We start from the raw sequence: 16,545 nt of genomic DNA, 5'->3' as shown, positions 1-16,545 counted from the left end.
CCTAGCATCTGCCAGCAATAACAAGATCTTCGCTAGAAGTCAATGGCTGCACATCATACCTTTGGCATTATTATGCACTCTATGGGATTCGAACCCCATGACCTGCTCTGATACCAATTGTAATTCCCAAAATATCACCAAATCAGATAATCTTCAATGATCAAAATGATCAAACTAGAGAGAGAATTTCACCCAAATGCTTTTGTTTTAATTCTTGTAATGATTACAAAATGATTAGCTCAACAATAATTACAACTCTAATTACCCTATTTATACTAGAAAGCATTAAAGCTATACTAATACAAAACTTAGGAGAAACAAGCTTGAATACAACAATCAAAGCACAACTTTGAACCCAACAAATAAATATAAAACATATAACTCCTTAATTAGTTAATTCGGTTTAATCGAAACCGAACAAAAAATATCCAAAAACAAATACCAAAAAATAAATTATAACTAAACCAAAATAAATGAAAAATACATAAACGAAATGGGCCGTTTATGATGATATCACTAACAAAAATGGGCCGTTACTTTCGAGTAAAAGTAGAATGGGCCGTTACTTTTGGGTTAAAATAAAAAATGGGCCGGATCGGATGGGTACCCGGTTTCTTGCTCAGAAAGCTATAGATGCTTTTCTTTGATACAATGTCTTCTTCTCCAACACCATCTTCCCTTCTTTCTCGCTAGGGTTTATATCTAAAGCTCATAATTAGATTCAACGGTTTCAGCGTTTCCGATCCGTAATTTGAATCCAATATGGTAAGCTTTATGTTGCAATGCCTCTGTTTATCAGATTTAAGTTACCAATTTGATTTTTTTTACTCAATTGGAATTGTCTATGTGTGTTTTCAGGAAGGAGGAGGTAGTTTGGACTCGCAAATAGAGTCTTTGTTGAATGTGGAGAAGCAAATGAGACTTAATGGCGATGTAGCCGGTACAAAGAAGGCCGCGGTTGATATTCTTCAACTTTGCTTCGAGGCTCGTGCTTGGAAGACACTTAATGATCAAATTGTTGTATTGTCGAAGCGGCGTGGTCAGTTGAAGCAGGTAAATCCTGAATCTTTTTTTTGTGCAATTGCAATCTGAATACCTTTTGGTTTGGAGATGATCTAGTGAAAAATGTTACTTGCAATCGAGATTTTTGATTTGTTTGTAGAAGAATGATTGATGATAGTATGTGTTTGATGGATTATAGCGTTAATGCTGTTATTAGTAGATGTAGTTTAGGTGTTCTACTTTGACAAGTTGAATTTCGTCATTATAAAGTTATTAAAGATTGATGCATTTGGTATGCATATGCCATATAGACTCCAACTTACTCTTTTAGTTAAGATGGGTTAGCTGTATGTAAAAAGTGTTAAATATCAGAGAAACTCACAACAATTGAACCAAAGGACTTAACTTCTTATTCAACAAACTTGGCTTTAAATGGCCTTCAAAAACAGAAAGAAATCCCTAGAAATCAGCCACGATTAACAATAGCTAACGGGGCAAACAAATCTGAACAAACTCTTATAGACCAGGACTAGAAAAGACTACTGACTAGGAAAACCCAAACTCCAGAAACCACGGGACACATTCTTTCATTCTCTCTCTTAAACTAACATGAGTTCCACCAATTAGTTTACTTGATGCAGAGCAGACTCCAAGCTGAGTCCGTAGTGTCTGAAAGGTATCACGCTTCAGAGGCTTCGTGAATATGTCAACAACTTGATCATGAGAGCCACAAAACTCCAATTTAATCACTCCATCTTTCACCAAGTCACGCAAGAAGCGATATCGCACATGGATGTGCTTACGCTTCCTGTGAAACACAGGATTTTTGGAAAGCTTGATGGTTGAAGTATTATCACACATTATCGTTGTACTTCTTTCCAATGCATAGCCTAATTCTTCTGGGACTCTTCTCATCCAAACAGCTTGTGTGGCAGCATGCAGCAGCGGCTATGTACTCTGCCTCTGTTGTTGAGAGAGAAACGACTTCTTGTTTCTTAGAAGACCAAGCTACTGCCCCATCAAGTAATAAAAAAGCATAATCAGAGGTGCTCTTTCTTCCATTGGTCTCTCTAGCATAATCACTATATGTGTACACTTTCATTCCTTCAGCTCCTCGTCATTTGTACCATATGCCGTAATCTAAAGTTCCCTTCAAGTATCTTAGCACTTTCTTGACAGCTTGAAAGTGTAGCTTGGTAGGCCTGAACATAAACGACTAACCAGACTTACAACAAACTGCAAATCTGGACGTGTGTTGGTGATGTACATTAGACTTCCAATCATTTGCTTATAACATGTCTCGTCTACTCTTTCTCCATCTTCATCTTTGTCAATATTACTTCCGGGATCAATAGGATTGCACACAGGGTTGCAGTCCTCCATCTTGAAACGTCTCAAGACCTCCATTGCATATTTACTTTGTGAAACATGGATGCCATCTGCTGCTTGTATCACTTCTATACCAAGGAAAAATCTCATTTTTCCAAGATCAGACATATCAAACTCCTTTTGCATCGAACACTTAGTTTGCATCATTGAGGTATCATTGCCTGTGTAAATGAGATCATCAACCTATACACTAACATTAAGAACTTTACCTTCACTGCCCTTTTTAAAAATAGAGTTTCTTCGTTCTGACATTTTGAAAGCCTTCATCAATAAAATAAGCTTGAATATGGCTGAACCAAGCCCTTGGCGCTTGTTTTAGTTCGTATAAGGCTTTGTGAAGCTTGTAGACCTTATTCTCACTTTCTCTAATTATGTATCCCTTAGGTTGTTCGACAAAAACAATTTTTGACAGGGTCCTATGCAAGAATGTTGATTTAACATCAAGTCGAAAGATCTTTCAACCCTTGTGGGCAGCCATAGCGATTACCATTCTTCCTGTATCCATACATGCAACCGGTGCATACACCTCTTTATAGTCTATACCATGCTTGTGAGAGTATCCCTTTGCCACCAATCGAGCTTTGAGTTCTCTACTTTTCCAAGCTCGTTGAGTTTGTTCTTGTATATCCACTTCACACCGATGCGTTTTGCTCCTTTTGGCAATTCAGTAGTTCCCATGTGTTGTTTCTTTTGATTGCATGCATCTCTACATCCATGGCTAATCTCCACTTCTTGCTTTTCACTGCTTCTTCATAGGTTGAAGGATCACCTCTATCAAACTCGATCATATTCATTTCTACTTCTTTGATTTCTTCCTCCGATAACTCATCATTGGAGGCATAGTCCCTAAGATAGGAAGGTACTCTTTGAGCTTGTCTCTCTCTTGCACCTGCTGTTGGTACTTGTCCCTCTCTTGCACCTGTTGTGTTCTGGTCATTACCCACATCCTTACTTGAATTTTCTGTTTCCACTCCATCACCATCTAGTCTTTCCTCTTCATCCCCAAAATTACCCATTTCCTCTCCAACATCTTCATCATCGCTCCACACTAAATCTGCCCCAACTTGCTCTTCATAATTCTCTCTCCATTCCCACATTTTATTTTCTTCAAAAACTACATCTTTGCTCACTACCACCCTTTTTGTTTTGGGATCAAACAACCTATACCCTTTTCACCCATCACTAAAATGCAAAAGAACACAGGTACAACTTCTGTCATCAAGTTCACCTCTGTTAACTTTAGGTAGGTGCACATGAGCCAAGCATCCCCATGTTCGAAAGTTTCTACGGAGGGCTTTTCCCCACACCAAGCTTCTTGCAATGTGATGTTTTTGACTGCTACTGTAGGACATCTGTTTAGAACATGCAACGTCCAGTTCACTGCTTCAGGCCAGAAGGTTTTCAGAACCTTTTGTGTTGTCAACATTGATCTCACCATGTTCATCACCGTACGATTTTTGCTCTAAGCAGTCGTGAGTTGCCTCTTCATTCCATCCTCCTTGCAATAAACATTGAACTCATTGGAGGTGAATTCACCTCCCCTATTAGTACTTAAGCACTTGATCTGTGTCCCTGCTTCTTTCTCAACAAAACTCTTAAATGTTTTAAAGTCACTTAGTGCCTCAATTTTCTTTGCAAGGATATACACCTATGCTGTACGACCAAAATTATCTATAAAACACAAAATCTACCTTTTGCCACAGTTGGATATCGGATTGTTCGGACCATAATGTCTGAATGAATGAGTTCCAAAACTTCTTTCGCCATCCACATACTGTGCTTAGGAGTTGGGTTCCTAGGTTGCTTGCCTTTCAAACAATCAGTGCAAGTATCGTCTTTAACTTCAAAGTGAGGCAATCCTCGCATCATTTTCTTGGTTTGAAGCATCTTTATCCCGTTTTTGCCTAGGTGGCCATACCTTTCATGCCACAACTGATGTAGTTTCTCATGGCTTGTATGAAAACAATTTTCTTGTTGAGCATTTGCTGCAAGGTGAGTTGTAACTTCAAACATTCTGTTAGCACTCATCACACTTTGAAGTAACAACCCCTTAATCGGATGATACACTTTGCACATGCCTCCTTCAATTGTGATTGTTAGTCCCTTCTCTTGGAGCTGCCTTATGCTCAATAGATTGTTCTTGAGTTCTGGGACATAATACACTTCACTAATAACAGAAGCGACTCCATTCAATGTCAGTTTAACACTTTCTTTTCCAGCTACTTCCAACTTCATGTCGTTTCCAAGCCTAACTGTACGTTTGAAAGTTTCAATTAAGCTTGTGAACATACCTTTGTTACCACTCATATGGTTGGAGCATGCCGAGTCCAGGAACCAAACGTCGCTTCTCTTTGCTTTATACTGCTCAACGTATGTCATCAACACAAGCTCCTGTTCCTCATCAAGTTTGGCATGGTTGACTCCTTTGGTCCATTTTGGATACTCGTATTGAAAATGGCCAAAGTTTCCACATTTGAAGCATTCAACAATTGCCTTGTTGAATGTTCATCTCCCTCGACCGTGTCCCCTAACTCTTGGACTCATTCTTCCTCGACCCCTTCCAATTGTTCTCTCGTCTTGACTTACTTTGAGGACTTGGTCTTCTTTATGTTCATGTCTCTTGAGTTTTAGTTCATGAACCACACGAGAGCTTTGTAGTTCATCGATCGAGATAGTCTTGATGTCCTTCGCCTCTTCTATAGACACCAAATATACGTGAAATCTTCTTTGAGTGTCCTCAAATCTTCTCCACTATTTTTTGATTAGACATCTCCTCTTCATTGCTTCTCATTTGGTTGGTTATTGCCAAAACTTTAGCAAAGTACTCGAGTCGGTGATGCTATCACTGTTGTTCTTCTCCAGTATCTTGAAGTCTCTTCTCAGCTTTTGAAGGAGAGACTTCTTGACACGATCATTCCCTGAGAACTTCTTTTTTAGTGAATTCCATACACTCTTAGCAGTGCTTCTGTCATGAACGTGTTCAAACGTTACCCTGTCGATTGCTTAAAAAGGGTAATGTTTCACTTTGTGGTCTTTCTGCCTTGCATCATCAAGTTGAATTTTGTGTGCGTCTGTAAGTCACGTCAATGCTTCAATGTTTGGTTCCGTAAAGCCCTTCTCTACCATGCTCCACAAACCTTTTGCCCTCGACAAATGTTCCATTAATTCACTCCAGTGGTCATAGTGACAACCATCAAAGTGAGGGAGCTTCATCTTCCCTTCAGTCATCTCTCGTGTGTATCTCTAAAAGTCGCAGCTTTTTTATGATCAAACCCAGTGGGTGCTCTGATACCAATTGTTAAATATCAGAGAAACTCACAACAATTGAACCAAAAGACTTAACTTCTTATTCAGCAAACTTGGCTTTAAATAGCCTTGCAAACATAAAGAAGTCCCTAGAAATCAGCCACGATCAACAATAGCTAACGAGGCAAAAAAATATGAACAAACTCCTATAGACCAGGACTAGAAAAGACTACTGACGAGGTAAACCCGAACTCCAGAAATCACGGGACACATTCTTTCAAAAAGAAATTGATGCTTCACTAGGTAGAGTTGGGCCATAAGGATTTTCAGAATGTGTTGCTGTATGAGTACTCCAAACATGTTGACTTAGGTACATACTGTAGGAGTGTCTTTCTAGAACTAAAAGAAGGCATTAGTTTGTTGCATGCTTGAACTTTCATAAGCAGAGGCATAAATTAGAATAAAGCATTCATAATATTTACGCCTAATCCTTGATTGTACTCTTTAAGTAGGGTCCAATTGTGTGTAGTTTCAGGATAGTCTCAGCCAAGATAGATGGACAATTGAACTCATTTTTTGTGCTTATGAATGTTGAACTTAATTTACTTGAGTTGAGCTCAAGTTTGTCAAGGCGGCATAGGTAGTCAGGAACTCCAAGGTGACTAGGCACTTGCCAAGTATTCAGTGAGGTGACAGAAATCATTTTGACTAAAGGTCAATATCTTCACTCTGTTATATTGAACAAATTGTGCAACTATGAGATTGACATTATTTAAGGTTTGCACAAGGCTTTGATACCAATAACGGGAGTCATTTGAGCATGCATAGGATATATATATATCCATGATTCAAGATTTCTTGCATTGCGTTTTTCCTCTATTAGTGTCTTTAAAGGATTCCTCGATCTTGGGCTCCATGGCTTCTAGTCTACTGAATTGTGACAAACTTGGTCAGGTTAGCCTGTTAGGTATTGATTGGGTTGTAAGGAGGTCACCAGTCCATGTCAAGTTCTTTTTAAGGATGCTAGGAATGACTATTGAGGGTTTCATTATGTCATTTTATCAACAATTGGGAGTTTAATGGCTTGAGTAATACATCAGACATGACTATTTAAAGTCTGATCATGCAATTGGACTGACGATCGATGATCTTCATGGAGTTTGTATTATTCGGTTTTCAATTTTTCATGCTTTGTGATCCTCCAGTTCAAGCGATTTTGATAATTTGTATCAGCTCAGTTTTCCCTTTTCAATCTCCACTTTATCAGTGGCTGTTGACATGTTTTGTTTCTGAGCCTCTAAATTAAATAGACACAATTGGACCATATGCACTTAATTTCACTAAGAGGGATCTACTAATGAACAAGCTGCCACACATCGATCAGCCAATTTAAAAGTTAAAATGGCTGGACACATCTGTATAGGTTGTGCCTTCTTTTCCCCTTGTTTGCTCATCTTTGTTTTTGCCATGGCATATACTAGAGATCAAACACCTTATAGTTTTAATCAAGACAACTTTGAAAAATCTGCAAGAAACCTTGTTTCTGTGTGTCTTATGTCTCATGTTTCAAAGGGACACATAATAATTCTATTCATTTCAGGTGAAAGGCTCTTGTTACTACCAAAAATTCTAAGCAAGCACATGAATCTATTTCCCAGGATAATGAAGCCTGTCGACATTTATTGTTTTGTCCACTTCTTCTCTAAGAGGGTACAGTAACTTGCCAATTGTTATTATTAGAGGTCTACCAAAGCTCTATGTAGGCTTGCGAGGGCTTATCTAGGGCACTCTTCTCTCATCTCATAGTCAGCCCTTTTGATTTTTCTCCACTTAGTTTGTTGTTAGTGTCTAAGTAAGGGCAGGTTAAATAGATATTTGAAGAATACTATATTGCTAGGTTGGCGGAGAATAACTAGAACCAGATGATTTTTTGTGTAATAATGATTTTTGACATCAGGTGATAACGACCCGCTAGAGTCTTAGAAACCTGGTGCACATAATATAGGATACTTTCTCAATCCAATTCTATCTAATACTTTGGTCATGCAACTCAAAAGAACTCATTAATACCCTTTTCATTTTTTATTATTTGGTATGCTTTCTAACTTTTTGTGCATTTGACAAGATGTGGGTGTTTTAAGACCTTTTTTTGTCTTCTGTTCTTTTTACCCCATTGGACTTTGGCTTTGGTTTCCGTTCTTCATGTGTTTTACGAACGGCCTGTTTGAGATGCTAAGTTTTGCAGATGTTCTTTATGTGATCTTGTTTTACGTACAGGCTGTCACGGCCATGGTCCAACAAGCAATGCAGTATATCGATGGGACACCAGATATTGAAACTAAGATTGAGCTCATCAAAACACTAAACAGTGTTTCGGCGGGGAAGGTGAGCGCAATAAAATTAATTCAAATATGTTTTTTGTTGACAATTCTTGTTTTCAAGCTCCTGAAACGTAACATTCCTTTTGGTAGATTTATGTAGAGATTGAGAGAGCCCGATTGATTAAGAGACTAGCTAAGATTAAGGAGGAGCAGGGGGAAATAGCCGAGGCTGCTGATTTGATGCAAGAAATTGCGGTTTGTTTCAGAAAATCTTTCTATTAACTAGTTTTCGTTTCCTATTATGCATCATATAATTAAACTATGAACTGAATTATTCTCTTATACTATCATTTTTTTTGGTGTGGGTCACAGGTGGAAACTTTTGGTGCAATGGCAAAAACCGAAAAGATTGCTTTCATTCTGGAACAAGTGGGAAATCTTCTAAAATTTGTTTCCCTTATTACTTGGAACAGCAATTTGATACATGGTAGTTTGATATATGCAGGTTCGGTTGTGTTTAGACCGCCAGGATTATGTGCGTGCACAAATACTTTCCAGGAAGATCAGCCCTAGAGTTTTTGATGCTGATCCTTCGAAAGAAAAGAAGAAGCCGAAAGAAGGTGAGAGTATTGTGGAAGAGGCCCCTGCTGATATACCATCATTGCTGGAACTGAAGCGAATTTACTATGGACTAATGATACGGTAAATAGCCCTGCAATTTTTTTCTTCGAGATTTTGGTGTTAAAATGACAAGTATGATGTATATATAAAATGTTCTTTTTTTCATTTTATTTTCTCTGGTTCCCATTATTTGCAATATAGCGAATTAGTAATGTTAACCCATGCTTGATGGGGAACAATATTTTCAACAAAGAACAAATAAATATTCTCCCATTTTAAAGGCATACATGATGATATTATTCTGAAGGTTTGTGCTGGCATGCTTTCTATTTAAGGTGCGATTCTTACATGCCAATAAATCTGATTCAGTGGTTCATGAATTTCGTTATAAATATATTAAGGCTTGATGCTGTAGAGTAGATCTATACCCTCATTCCATTCTAGGATGTGCTCAACTAGATGTCTGTCCACCTTTAAAAATATTATCTTTGATACTATTTTCATTTATACCTTTTCCTTATACAAGCATCGCAATTTTTTTAAGTCAATGGACCCTTAATTTGGGAAGAAGGGACAATGGAGAACTAGTCACTTTTCTAAGTGTCGGTTAAGAAGCAAGGATGCACAGTGAAAGATTTTTGGTGTCATTTTGGGACTCAGGGGCTCAAGAAATCATCCGAAGCTAGGATACTGGTGGCAAAGATACAACCTTTGTATGTATATGATTGCATGTATAACGTGCTGAAAGTACTACCTATAAACAATAAAGCTTTTGCATTTTAATAGGGAAAAAAAATCAGTTTCAGCATATAGGCAACTACACAATGTATTTGAAGATAAATAAAGAAAGAGAGAGAGAAAAGTCTATAAGGGATGATAAATACACTATATATGGTAGTCGTTTGTCATCTTTTACTAGGGCGTGAAGCTCTAACTGTTATTAGTTTCTTCATTATTTGCTTGAGCTTGTTCAACTATTTACTTCCAAGGCGTCAAGGATACATGCTAGAGCCGTCTGGAACTTCCGCTGATCTATGCATGCTTGTGAAACAGAGTTCTAGGATATAAGAAATGTGTATTATCAGAATGAATGTTGGACAGATGGTAAAGTTTGGCACATGCAATAACTATCAAGTAAGATAGAGGTGCAGCATATAGAACACATACAATTGTGTAATATCTGATTCTGTGTAGTTATATACATTATTGAGATTACAACACAAAAATCATTTTGACTGCTATAATAAAACCATATTACGAAGTTAACTCGAGTTAAGAACATTCCCAGTTTTCCAGTTTGCCTTAAATATTTTACAGCTGTTGGAGGGAGTTGTGGTTAAAGTAGCTTTAACCGTTAAAGAGACTGTTGGTCATTGGTTGAACACAAACCTTCTATAGTCTATTATGTACTCAGTTGAGATAAATAGAAAGCAAAAACAAACAATCCTCAACAGAAGGGACTGCTCCTTAAAAATAGAAGAGTAAATGAACATGGATTTAGATCATATGAGGGGCAATAGAGCGTATGTAAGAAAGTAGCCAGAAAAATAAGCCAATGGCCAGAGCATCGAATCAATGAAGAAAAAGGTTTATCTTTGCTGATGTTTCTCAAGCTGTTCACTTTCTCCCCATTCTCTTGTTTACATCTGCAAAATGTTGGCTTATTTGAAGAGTTGCTTTTTGGTGTTGTTTCAAAATTACAACCTTTTCCCTCCGAGTACAACTATACAAACTCTGCTGATTTCTCTAGAATTTAGTAAACATTTAAGTATACCATCTTTTTTGCACCCTCTTCACCCTAGTCAAATTGCTACCACAGTGCACCATATTCAAGTCTCTACTAGCGGGTTGCTGCACTCCTACTGTTCTGATAACAAAATAAAAATAGATTAATCTCAAAACAAACACGATTGCTAATAAATATGGAAATTGGTTTACAGTGGGCTGGGTATTGCAATTATCTTGGCTACTAGGAAGGAATAAGAGTGAGGATATCAAAATCGTTTAAGAATCATAATGCTGGTTGGGAAAGGTCCACAGAAATATTAAAGAGATGTTAACCCTAATAGTTAAAAGCATGCCTGAGTGGGCGCATAAGGCGCAAGAGGTTTGGCTTTTCTATGGGCGAGGCGAGGCACATTCACAAGACGAGCTAAGGCATTGCGCCTTGGCTGAGGCACCTTTTGGGCCTAGGCGTGCCTCATAAATTAGACTGAAATTCTGTGTTTCTTTTAGATAAGTCTTCTCATCTCTTAAGAGTTCAAAAAAGACCCGCCATCTCCCATGACGTTCAGAAGTTGGTACTAGATCTCGTCAAGCATGGCTGCTCTTTAATGTCTGATGGATGAAAAGACACTGTTGCAAATAAAGACATTATATATGTATATATATATATATGTATATTCTTTTTGATAAGATGCGTCTCACATTCTTGAGGCCCGTGCTTCTCGCCTAGGCCATGGGACCACTTTAACCACTTTGATGTGAACTTATTTCATTAATTCCATCGAAGTAGTAGAAGTAGGTTTGCGTAAGCGCGTCTATTCAATTAGATCAGTTAAGCAGGTTGTTAGGGGCACTTGACCTATAATTGATCTTTCCTGGCGTAAGTGCTTCAGAGAGAACCATGCTTTCTATCAAGGTGTAGCCTAGTAAGAAATGCCTCTATTTTCTGTACGATTTTGCGTTCTTTAGCATGATGTTTTATGTTTTTTTACCGGTTGAATCAAATGTTCAAATACTAATAGCACTGCTGCTGGTTGTGAACCTTTTTAAAAAATAATGCCTGCCAATTGCAATTCTTGGACATTAAATTAGGGTTCTAAAAGGTGCGCCATGATTTTCTATACGTGTTGCCAACATCACGATAAGTCCCATAGCGTTTGTGTAAGGCTTTGGCTCATGCCATGGCCTGCATATTTTACAAGGCATGACCTTTTTAGTTGTTTTTTTAACTTTTGTGTTTTACATTTATAACTTTAGGTTTTACACCTTTACGGTTTACTTTATTACCTTACTCATAGAGTCACGAATTTTCATGCACACTTCACAGATTCACGGTTAAAATGAAGCTGTAAAACCTTTCCAAGTTCTATTTTGAGTTTTTGATCACAAACTCTATATTATCATGTCAATATATATGATTTTTCTTCTTGTAACATGAATTTAAATTGTTTAATATCATTGTCAAATTGAATAATAGTAGAAAACATATATGTATAATTATATATATGACATATAAATTTGCCACCTTAAGTCACACCTTGAAAAACACTCTGTGCTCGCCGTGTCGCGTAGGGCTTGAGGGTTGACCTCGCCACCACGCCACACCTCACCCCATTCAGAACTTTGCATTAAATGATGTGCGTAATAGTGTCTGTAGCAAATACCATCTATATGATGATAGCAGAAAGCCAGAAACAAGGACAATAAGCTGCTCTGGACTCAAATTTCAGGCTCTTCAAATGTCCAACTTCACCAAAAAGAATTGTATTTTCAATGTCTATATCTTGTTTTCGAGCAAGGTTTTGGATGTTTTATACAATTTTATTTTTTCATGGAAGTTTTCTCTATGTTCTATTTATTATTCATTCTCTTTTGTCCATCTGTGCAGATACTACTCACACAGCAATGACTACCTTGAAATTTGTCGATGCTACAAATCGATATATGAAGTCCCTTCTGTCAAGGAAGACCCTTCTCAGTGGATACCAGTAAAAACGTCTTCCCATTTGTTGTTTCATGAAGGTCCAATATATACAGAAATCTTCAACTTTTTGTTGATTTGATATATGTAGGTTTTGAGGAAAATTTGCTGGTATTTGGTACTGTCACCACATGATCCTATGCAGTCCAGCCTTTTGAACTCTACCTTAGAGGATAAAAATCTCTCAGAAATTCCTCATTTTAGGTATGTATCTTGCACTAGAAATTGTACTTCTTACCCGATGTTTGAACTTCAGTTTATGCTATATATATACATATATAGAGAGAGAGAGATAGAGAGGAAGAGGGAGAACCCTAGAAAAGGAGAACAAGGGAACATCTATCAACTGTTGAGGTGGCCCAGATTTGAATGTAACCGCCCATGTAATTGTGGATTTAGTTTTGGCAAAATGTAACCGTCCCTATCATTCACAGCCATATTGGATCGAAACTGATCGACGGTTGATGAGCATTTCCTTGTTCTTCAGTTTTAGGGGTTCAACCCAACCTATACCCTATATATATGTATATGTATATGTGTAGGTATGTATGCATGCATGTATTATGCCATACATATTCTGATGCTTGTCCCTGTGGTCCCATAGGTCTTTGCTAAAACAAGTGATCACAATGGAAGTGATTCAGTGGACCGCTTTGTGGAATACATTTAAGGAGGAGTTTGAAAATGAAAAGAACATGCTAGGCGGCTCTTTGGGCGACAAAGCTGCTGAGGATCTTAGGGAGAGAATAATCGAGCATGTAAATTATGCTCTCATTTCTGTGTTGTATTTTTTTTTATATTGAGTTGATACAAATGTTCCGTTGCTAATTGCAATCTGTTTATATTTGCAGAATATCCTAGTTGTCTCAAAGTACTATGCACGGATCACAGTAAAACGACTCGCTGAGCTGCTGTGTCTGACTGTCGAGGTCTGTTATACATTTTCGTTCACATACTTATCCATATTTCTTCCTTGTCCCTCCTTATATGCCTCGTTCCCAGACCACCCTTCCACCCTTCCAGAAATTAGATATCATAGGGACAAGACGATACAAACACTTGTGTCACGTTCAGCACAATATTAGACTGGAACAGGATAGGACAGGACCTGAGTGGGAAAAAAGTACATTTTTTCTGTCCCACCAAAATAGGTGGAACAAAAATTAGGGGAGATAGGGACAAGGTTGGTGAATTACTAGACTACCCATGTGAAATACAACCTTAAAACCTTCCACAATTTTCACCCGCCTACCTCACACTCGCCCATCCGGTCCTGTCCAGTTAAGTCCCTTCTGCATACGTAACACACCTTAAAAAGATTATTTTAAAAGCATCATGACCCTGCCATTTTATGACCATAGTGGGACAAAAGCTTCTCTTTTAATCTTGTGAGCCAAAACCACATGACGACAATAAGCAAATTTGTAATTTAGATTGAAAATTTCATGAAAAGAGAACATTGCAATTAATACAAGACATCCAAAACGGAAATTGTTGCATAATTATTTTCCCGGGCAAAATGCATGAACATTCAACGTACTCTGGTGTGTTTTTATTTATTTTTCATAACATACTTTCAAAACCTTCATTTTTATACCTTAGATGTTATATCTCAAACATTTAGAGCAAAGTACGTTACACAAAATAAGAATAAGATCAAAGTAGGTTCCATTTTCATTTATTCTCATATGTAACTAGGTCCCCTAAATGTTTGAGATGACACATCTGAAGCATCAAAATAAAGGTTTCAAAAATACGTTACACAGATAAAACTACTTTGCATTTCCATACAATTTGGCCTACATATATTCTAATCTGAACCTGGGTTATTTGCCATCATATATTAACGAAAGCGTATTTAAGCATCAGTGGTGTGTGTGTGTGTGTGGGTGTGTGTTTCAGGAAGCGATAAAGCATCTTTCTGATATGGTGGTATCGAAAGCACTTGTAGCAAAGGTAGACAGACCAATGGGTGTCGTCTGTTTCCAGAGTGCCAAAGACAGCAACGACATTCTAAATTCGTGGGCAACCAACTTGGAGAAGCTGCTGGATCTGGTCGAGAAAAGTTGTCACCAAATCCACAAGGAAACCATGGTTCACAAAGCTGCCTTGAAAGTATGAATATCAAAAAGAGCACTTAAAAGTTGGTTTGGTGTGTTTTTCTACATCAAACGACAGAATGCCGATACGGAGATCGTATTGCATTTCGTATTCTTCGTTGTTTTAGTTTTGATTTTTAATTTTCTTTGTGATTATCATTAAGTTGGTGGTGGTGAATCAGAAATACTGATGCCAGATTTCATGTAATTGTGTTGTACCTTGTTGGATACTGTTGTGAACCATGCTATTGCCTTTGGGTTTCCCCTTAGATTTTGATTTATGTTTGTAACTGGTTTTTCTTCATAGGTAATCATAAAAAAAAAATAAAAAAAAAATAAAACCATAAAGGCGATGCCTGATTGGTTTGAGCTTGGTTCCAAAGGTCAAAAGTACCAGGAGGTCTCAGGTTCAAGGAGGATTAAAAATCTCCTTGTGGTTACGGAGGTTCAAATGCAGTGACTCCGGGTTATCTGTAAAGCAGGTGATCATCTTGGGATTAGTCGGTTTGCATAACAGGTTGGATATTTAGGTTAATTAAAATAAAATAATAAATGCGGTGACTCCGGATTATCTGAAATTATATTTTATATAATTAATTAACAATCAAACATTTTTGTTAAACTATACATCAATCTGTTAGTTTTCTAAAAAATAACATTTATATATTTATAATTTTTTAATTCAAATTTACTATTTATAAATGGATTATGAATTCATCCTCTGTATTAATAAATTAAGCTTTTGACGTATAATTCAATTTATAAATAGAAGACATAATTCAATCTCGAACCGTCCCACTAGCATCTGCTACTAAATACCTCTTACGTTGGTGTTTTTAAAAGCGGTTTCGATATAAACATTGTTTTAGCTTAGGTTTATTAATATATTACTAGAAGGGTACTCACGCAATACAACGAGATACATTTCGATTTTAATATTTCGTTTTATTTTGTCCCATGTCGATGTGATAATACGGTTTTATGTGATTTTGATAAAACGATAATGTTTTTATTTTTGAATAAAATATAAATTTGAAGATATTATAAAATTTAAAAAAAAATATATCGATATTAGTATCAAATTAACTATTTAAAAGTTCTTTTTTTTTGTAATTTCTTTAATTCAGTTTTTTATTACTAGAAGGGTACTCATGCAAAGCATTGAGACACATTTCGATTTCAATGTTTCGTTTTATTTTTTATCTATGTCGATATAATACGATTTTATGTGGTTTTGAGAAAACGATAATGTTTTTATTTTTGAATAAAATATCATATAAAATTTGCAAAAAATATATCAATATTAGTTTCAAATTAACTGTTTAAAAAATTTTATTTGTGTATTTTTTTAATTCAATGTTTGTATTATAATTTAATTTATCGTAATGAAGTAACTTAATTTAGGTTTAATAATATTTTTTTTTATAAACATAATAATTAAGTATTCTGTTAGAACTCAATAATTATTCTAATTATATTTTATATTTTTTATATTTTAAAATAAGTTGTTTATCCTCTATTTGATTATATTTATCCGCAGTTAGTTACACGAATTCAAACATAGAGCTTTAATAAGTTGTACTTATGCAAAATTTACTTGTAATCTTGAATTNGTTTATCATGTATTTGATTATATTTATCCGCAGTTAGTTACACGAATTCAAACATAGAGCTTTAATAAGTTGTACTTATGCAAAATTTACTTGTACTCTTGAATTTTAAGTAATATGCATCAATAAACAGTACTTCATATATAAAAGATAGTCTTTAATTTTTTTTGTCAAATACTCTGTAATATAATTTAGATAAAATATATTTAATTGATGATTAAATAGATTATATATTATATTTTATATATAAAAGGGAAAATTGCACCAAAATGGAACCAACTTTCACCTGATTTCTATTTTAGGGAACCAACTTTCAAAATTGTCATTTAGGGGTCTCTATCAAACTTTTTGTTTATTTAAGGGTCTGGTTGACCTGTTGACCTGTTAATGCTGACATCATCCATATATTTTGCCAACTAAGATATTCCACGTCATATTAATTTTTTATTTTAAAATTAATATTCCACGTCATATTAATTTTTTATTTTAAAACTAATATTACACGTCATATTAATTTTTTTTAAACTAATATTCCACGTCATATTAATTTT

The 16,545-nt window shown here is 36.1% G+C and overlaps 1 protein-coding gene across 1 annotated transcript; it reads left to right on the top strand.

Moving 5' to 3' along the window:
- Nucleotides 1-675: 675 nt before the first annotated feature.
- On the top strand, nt 676-14,663 carry LOC112500318 (26S proteasome non-ATPase regulatory subunit 12 homolog A-like). Its single transcript, XM_025103773.1, has 11 exons — nt 676-765; nt 859-1,053; nt 7,915-8,022; nt 8,109-8,213; nt 8,331-8,387; nt 8,464-8,660; nt 12,193-12,292; nt 12,377-12,489; nt 12,890-13,043; nt 13,137-13,214; nt 14,188-14,663. The coding sequence occupies exons 1-11, from the start codon at nt 763-765 to the stop codon at nt 14,404-14,406; spliced, it is 1,329 nt and encodes a 442-aa protein (XP_024959541.1). The 5' UTR covers nt 676-762; the 3' UTR covers nt 14,407-14,663.
- The last annotated feature ends 1,882 nt before the right edge of the window (nt 14,664-16,545 follow it).

This window comes from Cynara cardunculus (genome assembly GCF_001531365.2).
Source record: "Cynara cardunculus var. scolymus isolate 2C chromosome LG 17, CcrdV1, whole genome shotgun sequence".
In the NCBI taxonomy this organism is placed as follows: domain Eukaryota; kingdom Viridiplantae; phylum Streptophyta; class Magnoliopsida; order Asterales; family Asteraceae; genus Cynara; species Cynara cardunculus.
The sequence above is the reverse complement of the archived record's forward strand: the minus strand, read 5'-3'. Positions and strand labels throughout refer to the sequence as shown.

Coding starts and splice junctions, on each gene's coding strand:
- LOC112500318 (XM_025103773.1), top strand. Junction 8,023..8,108: donor ACAGTGTTTCGGCGGGGAAG/GTGAGCGCAATA, acceptor TCCTTTTGGTAG/ATTTATGTAGAGATTGAGAG. Junction 13,215..14,187: donor TGCTGTGTCTGACTGTCGAG/GTCTGTTATACA, acceptor TGTGTGTTTCAG/GAAGCGATAAAGCATCTTTC.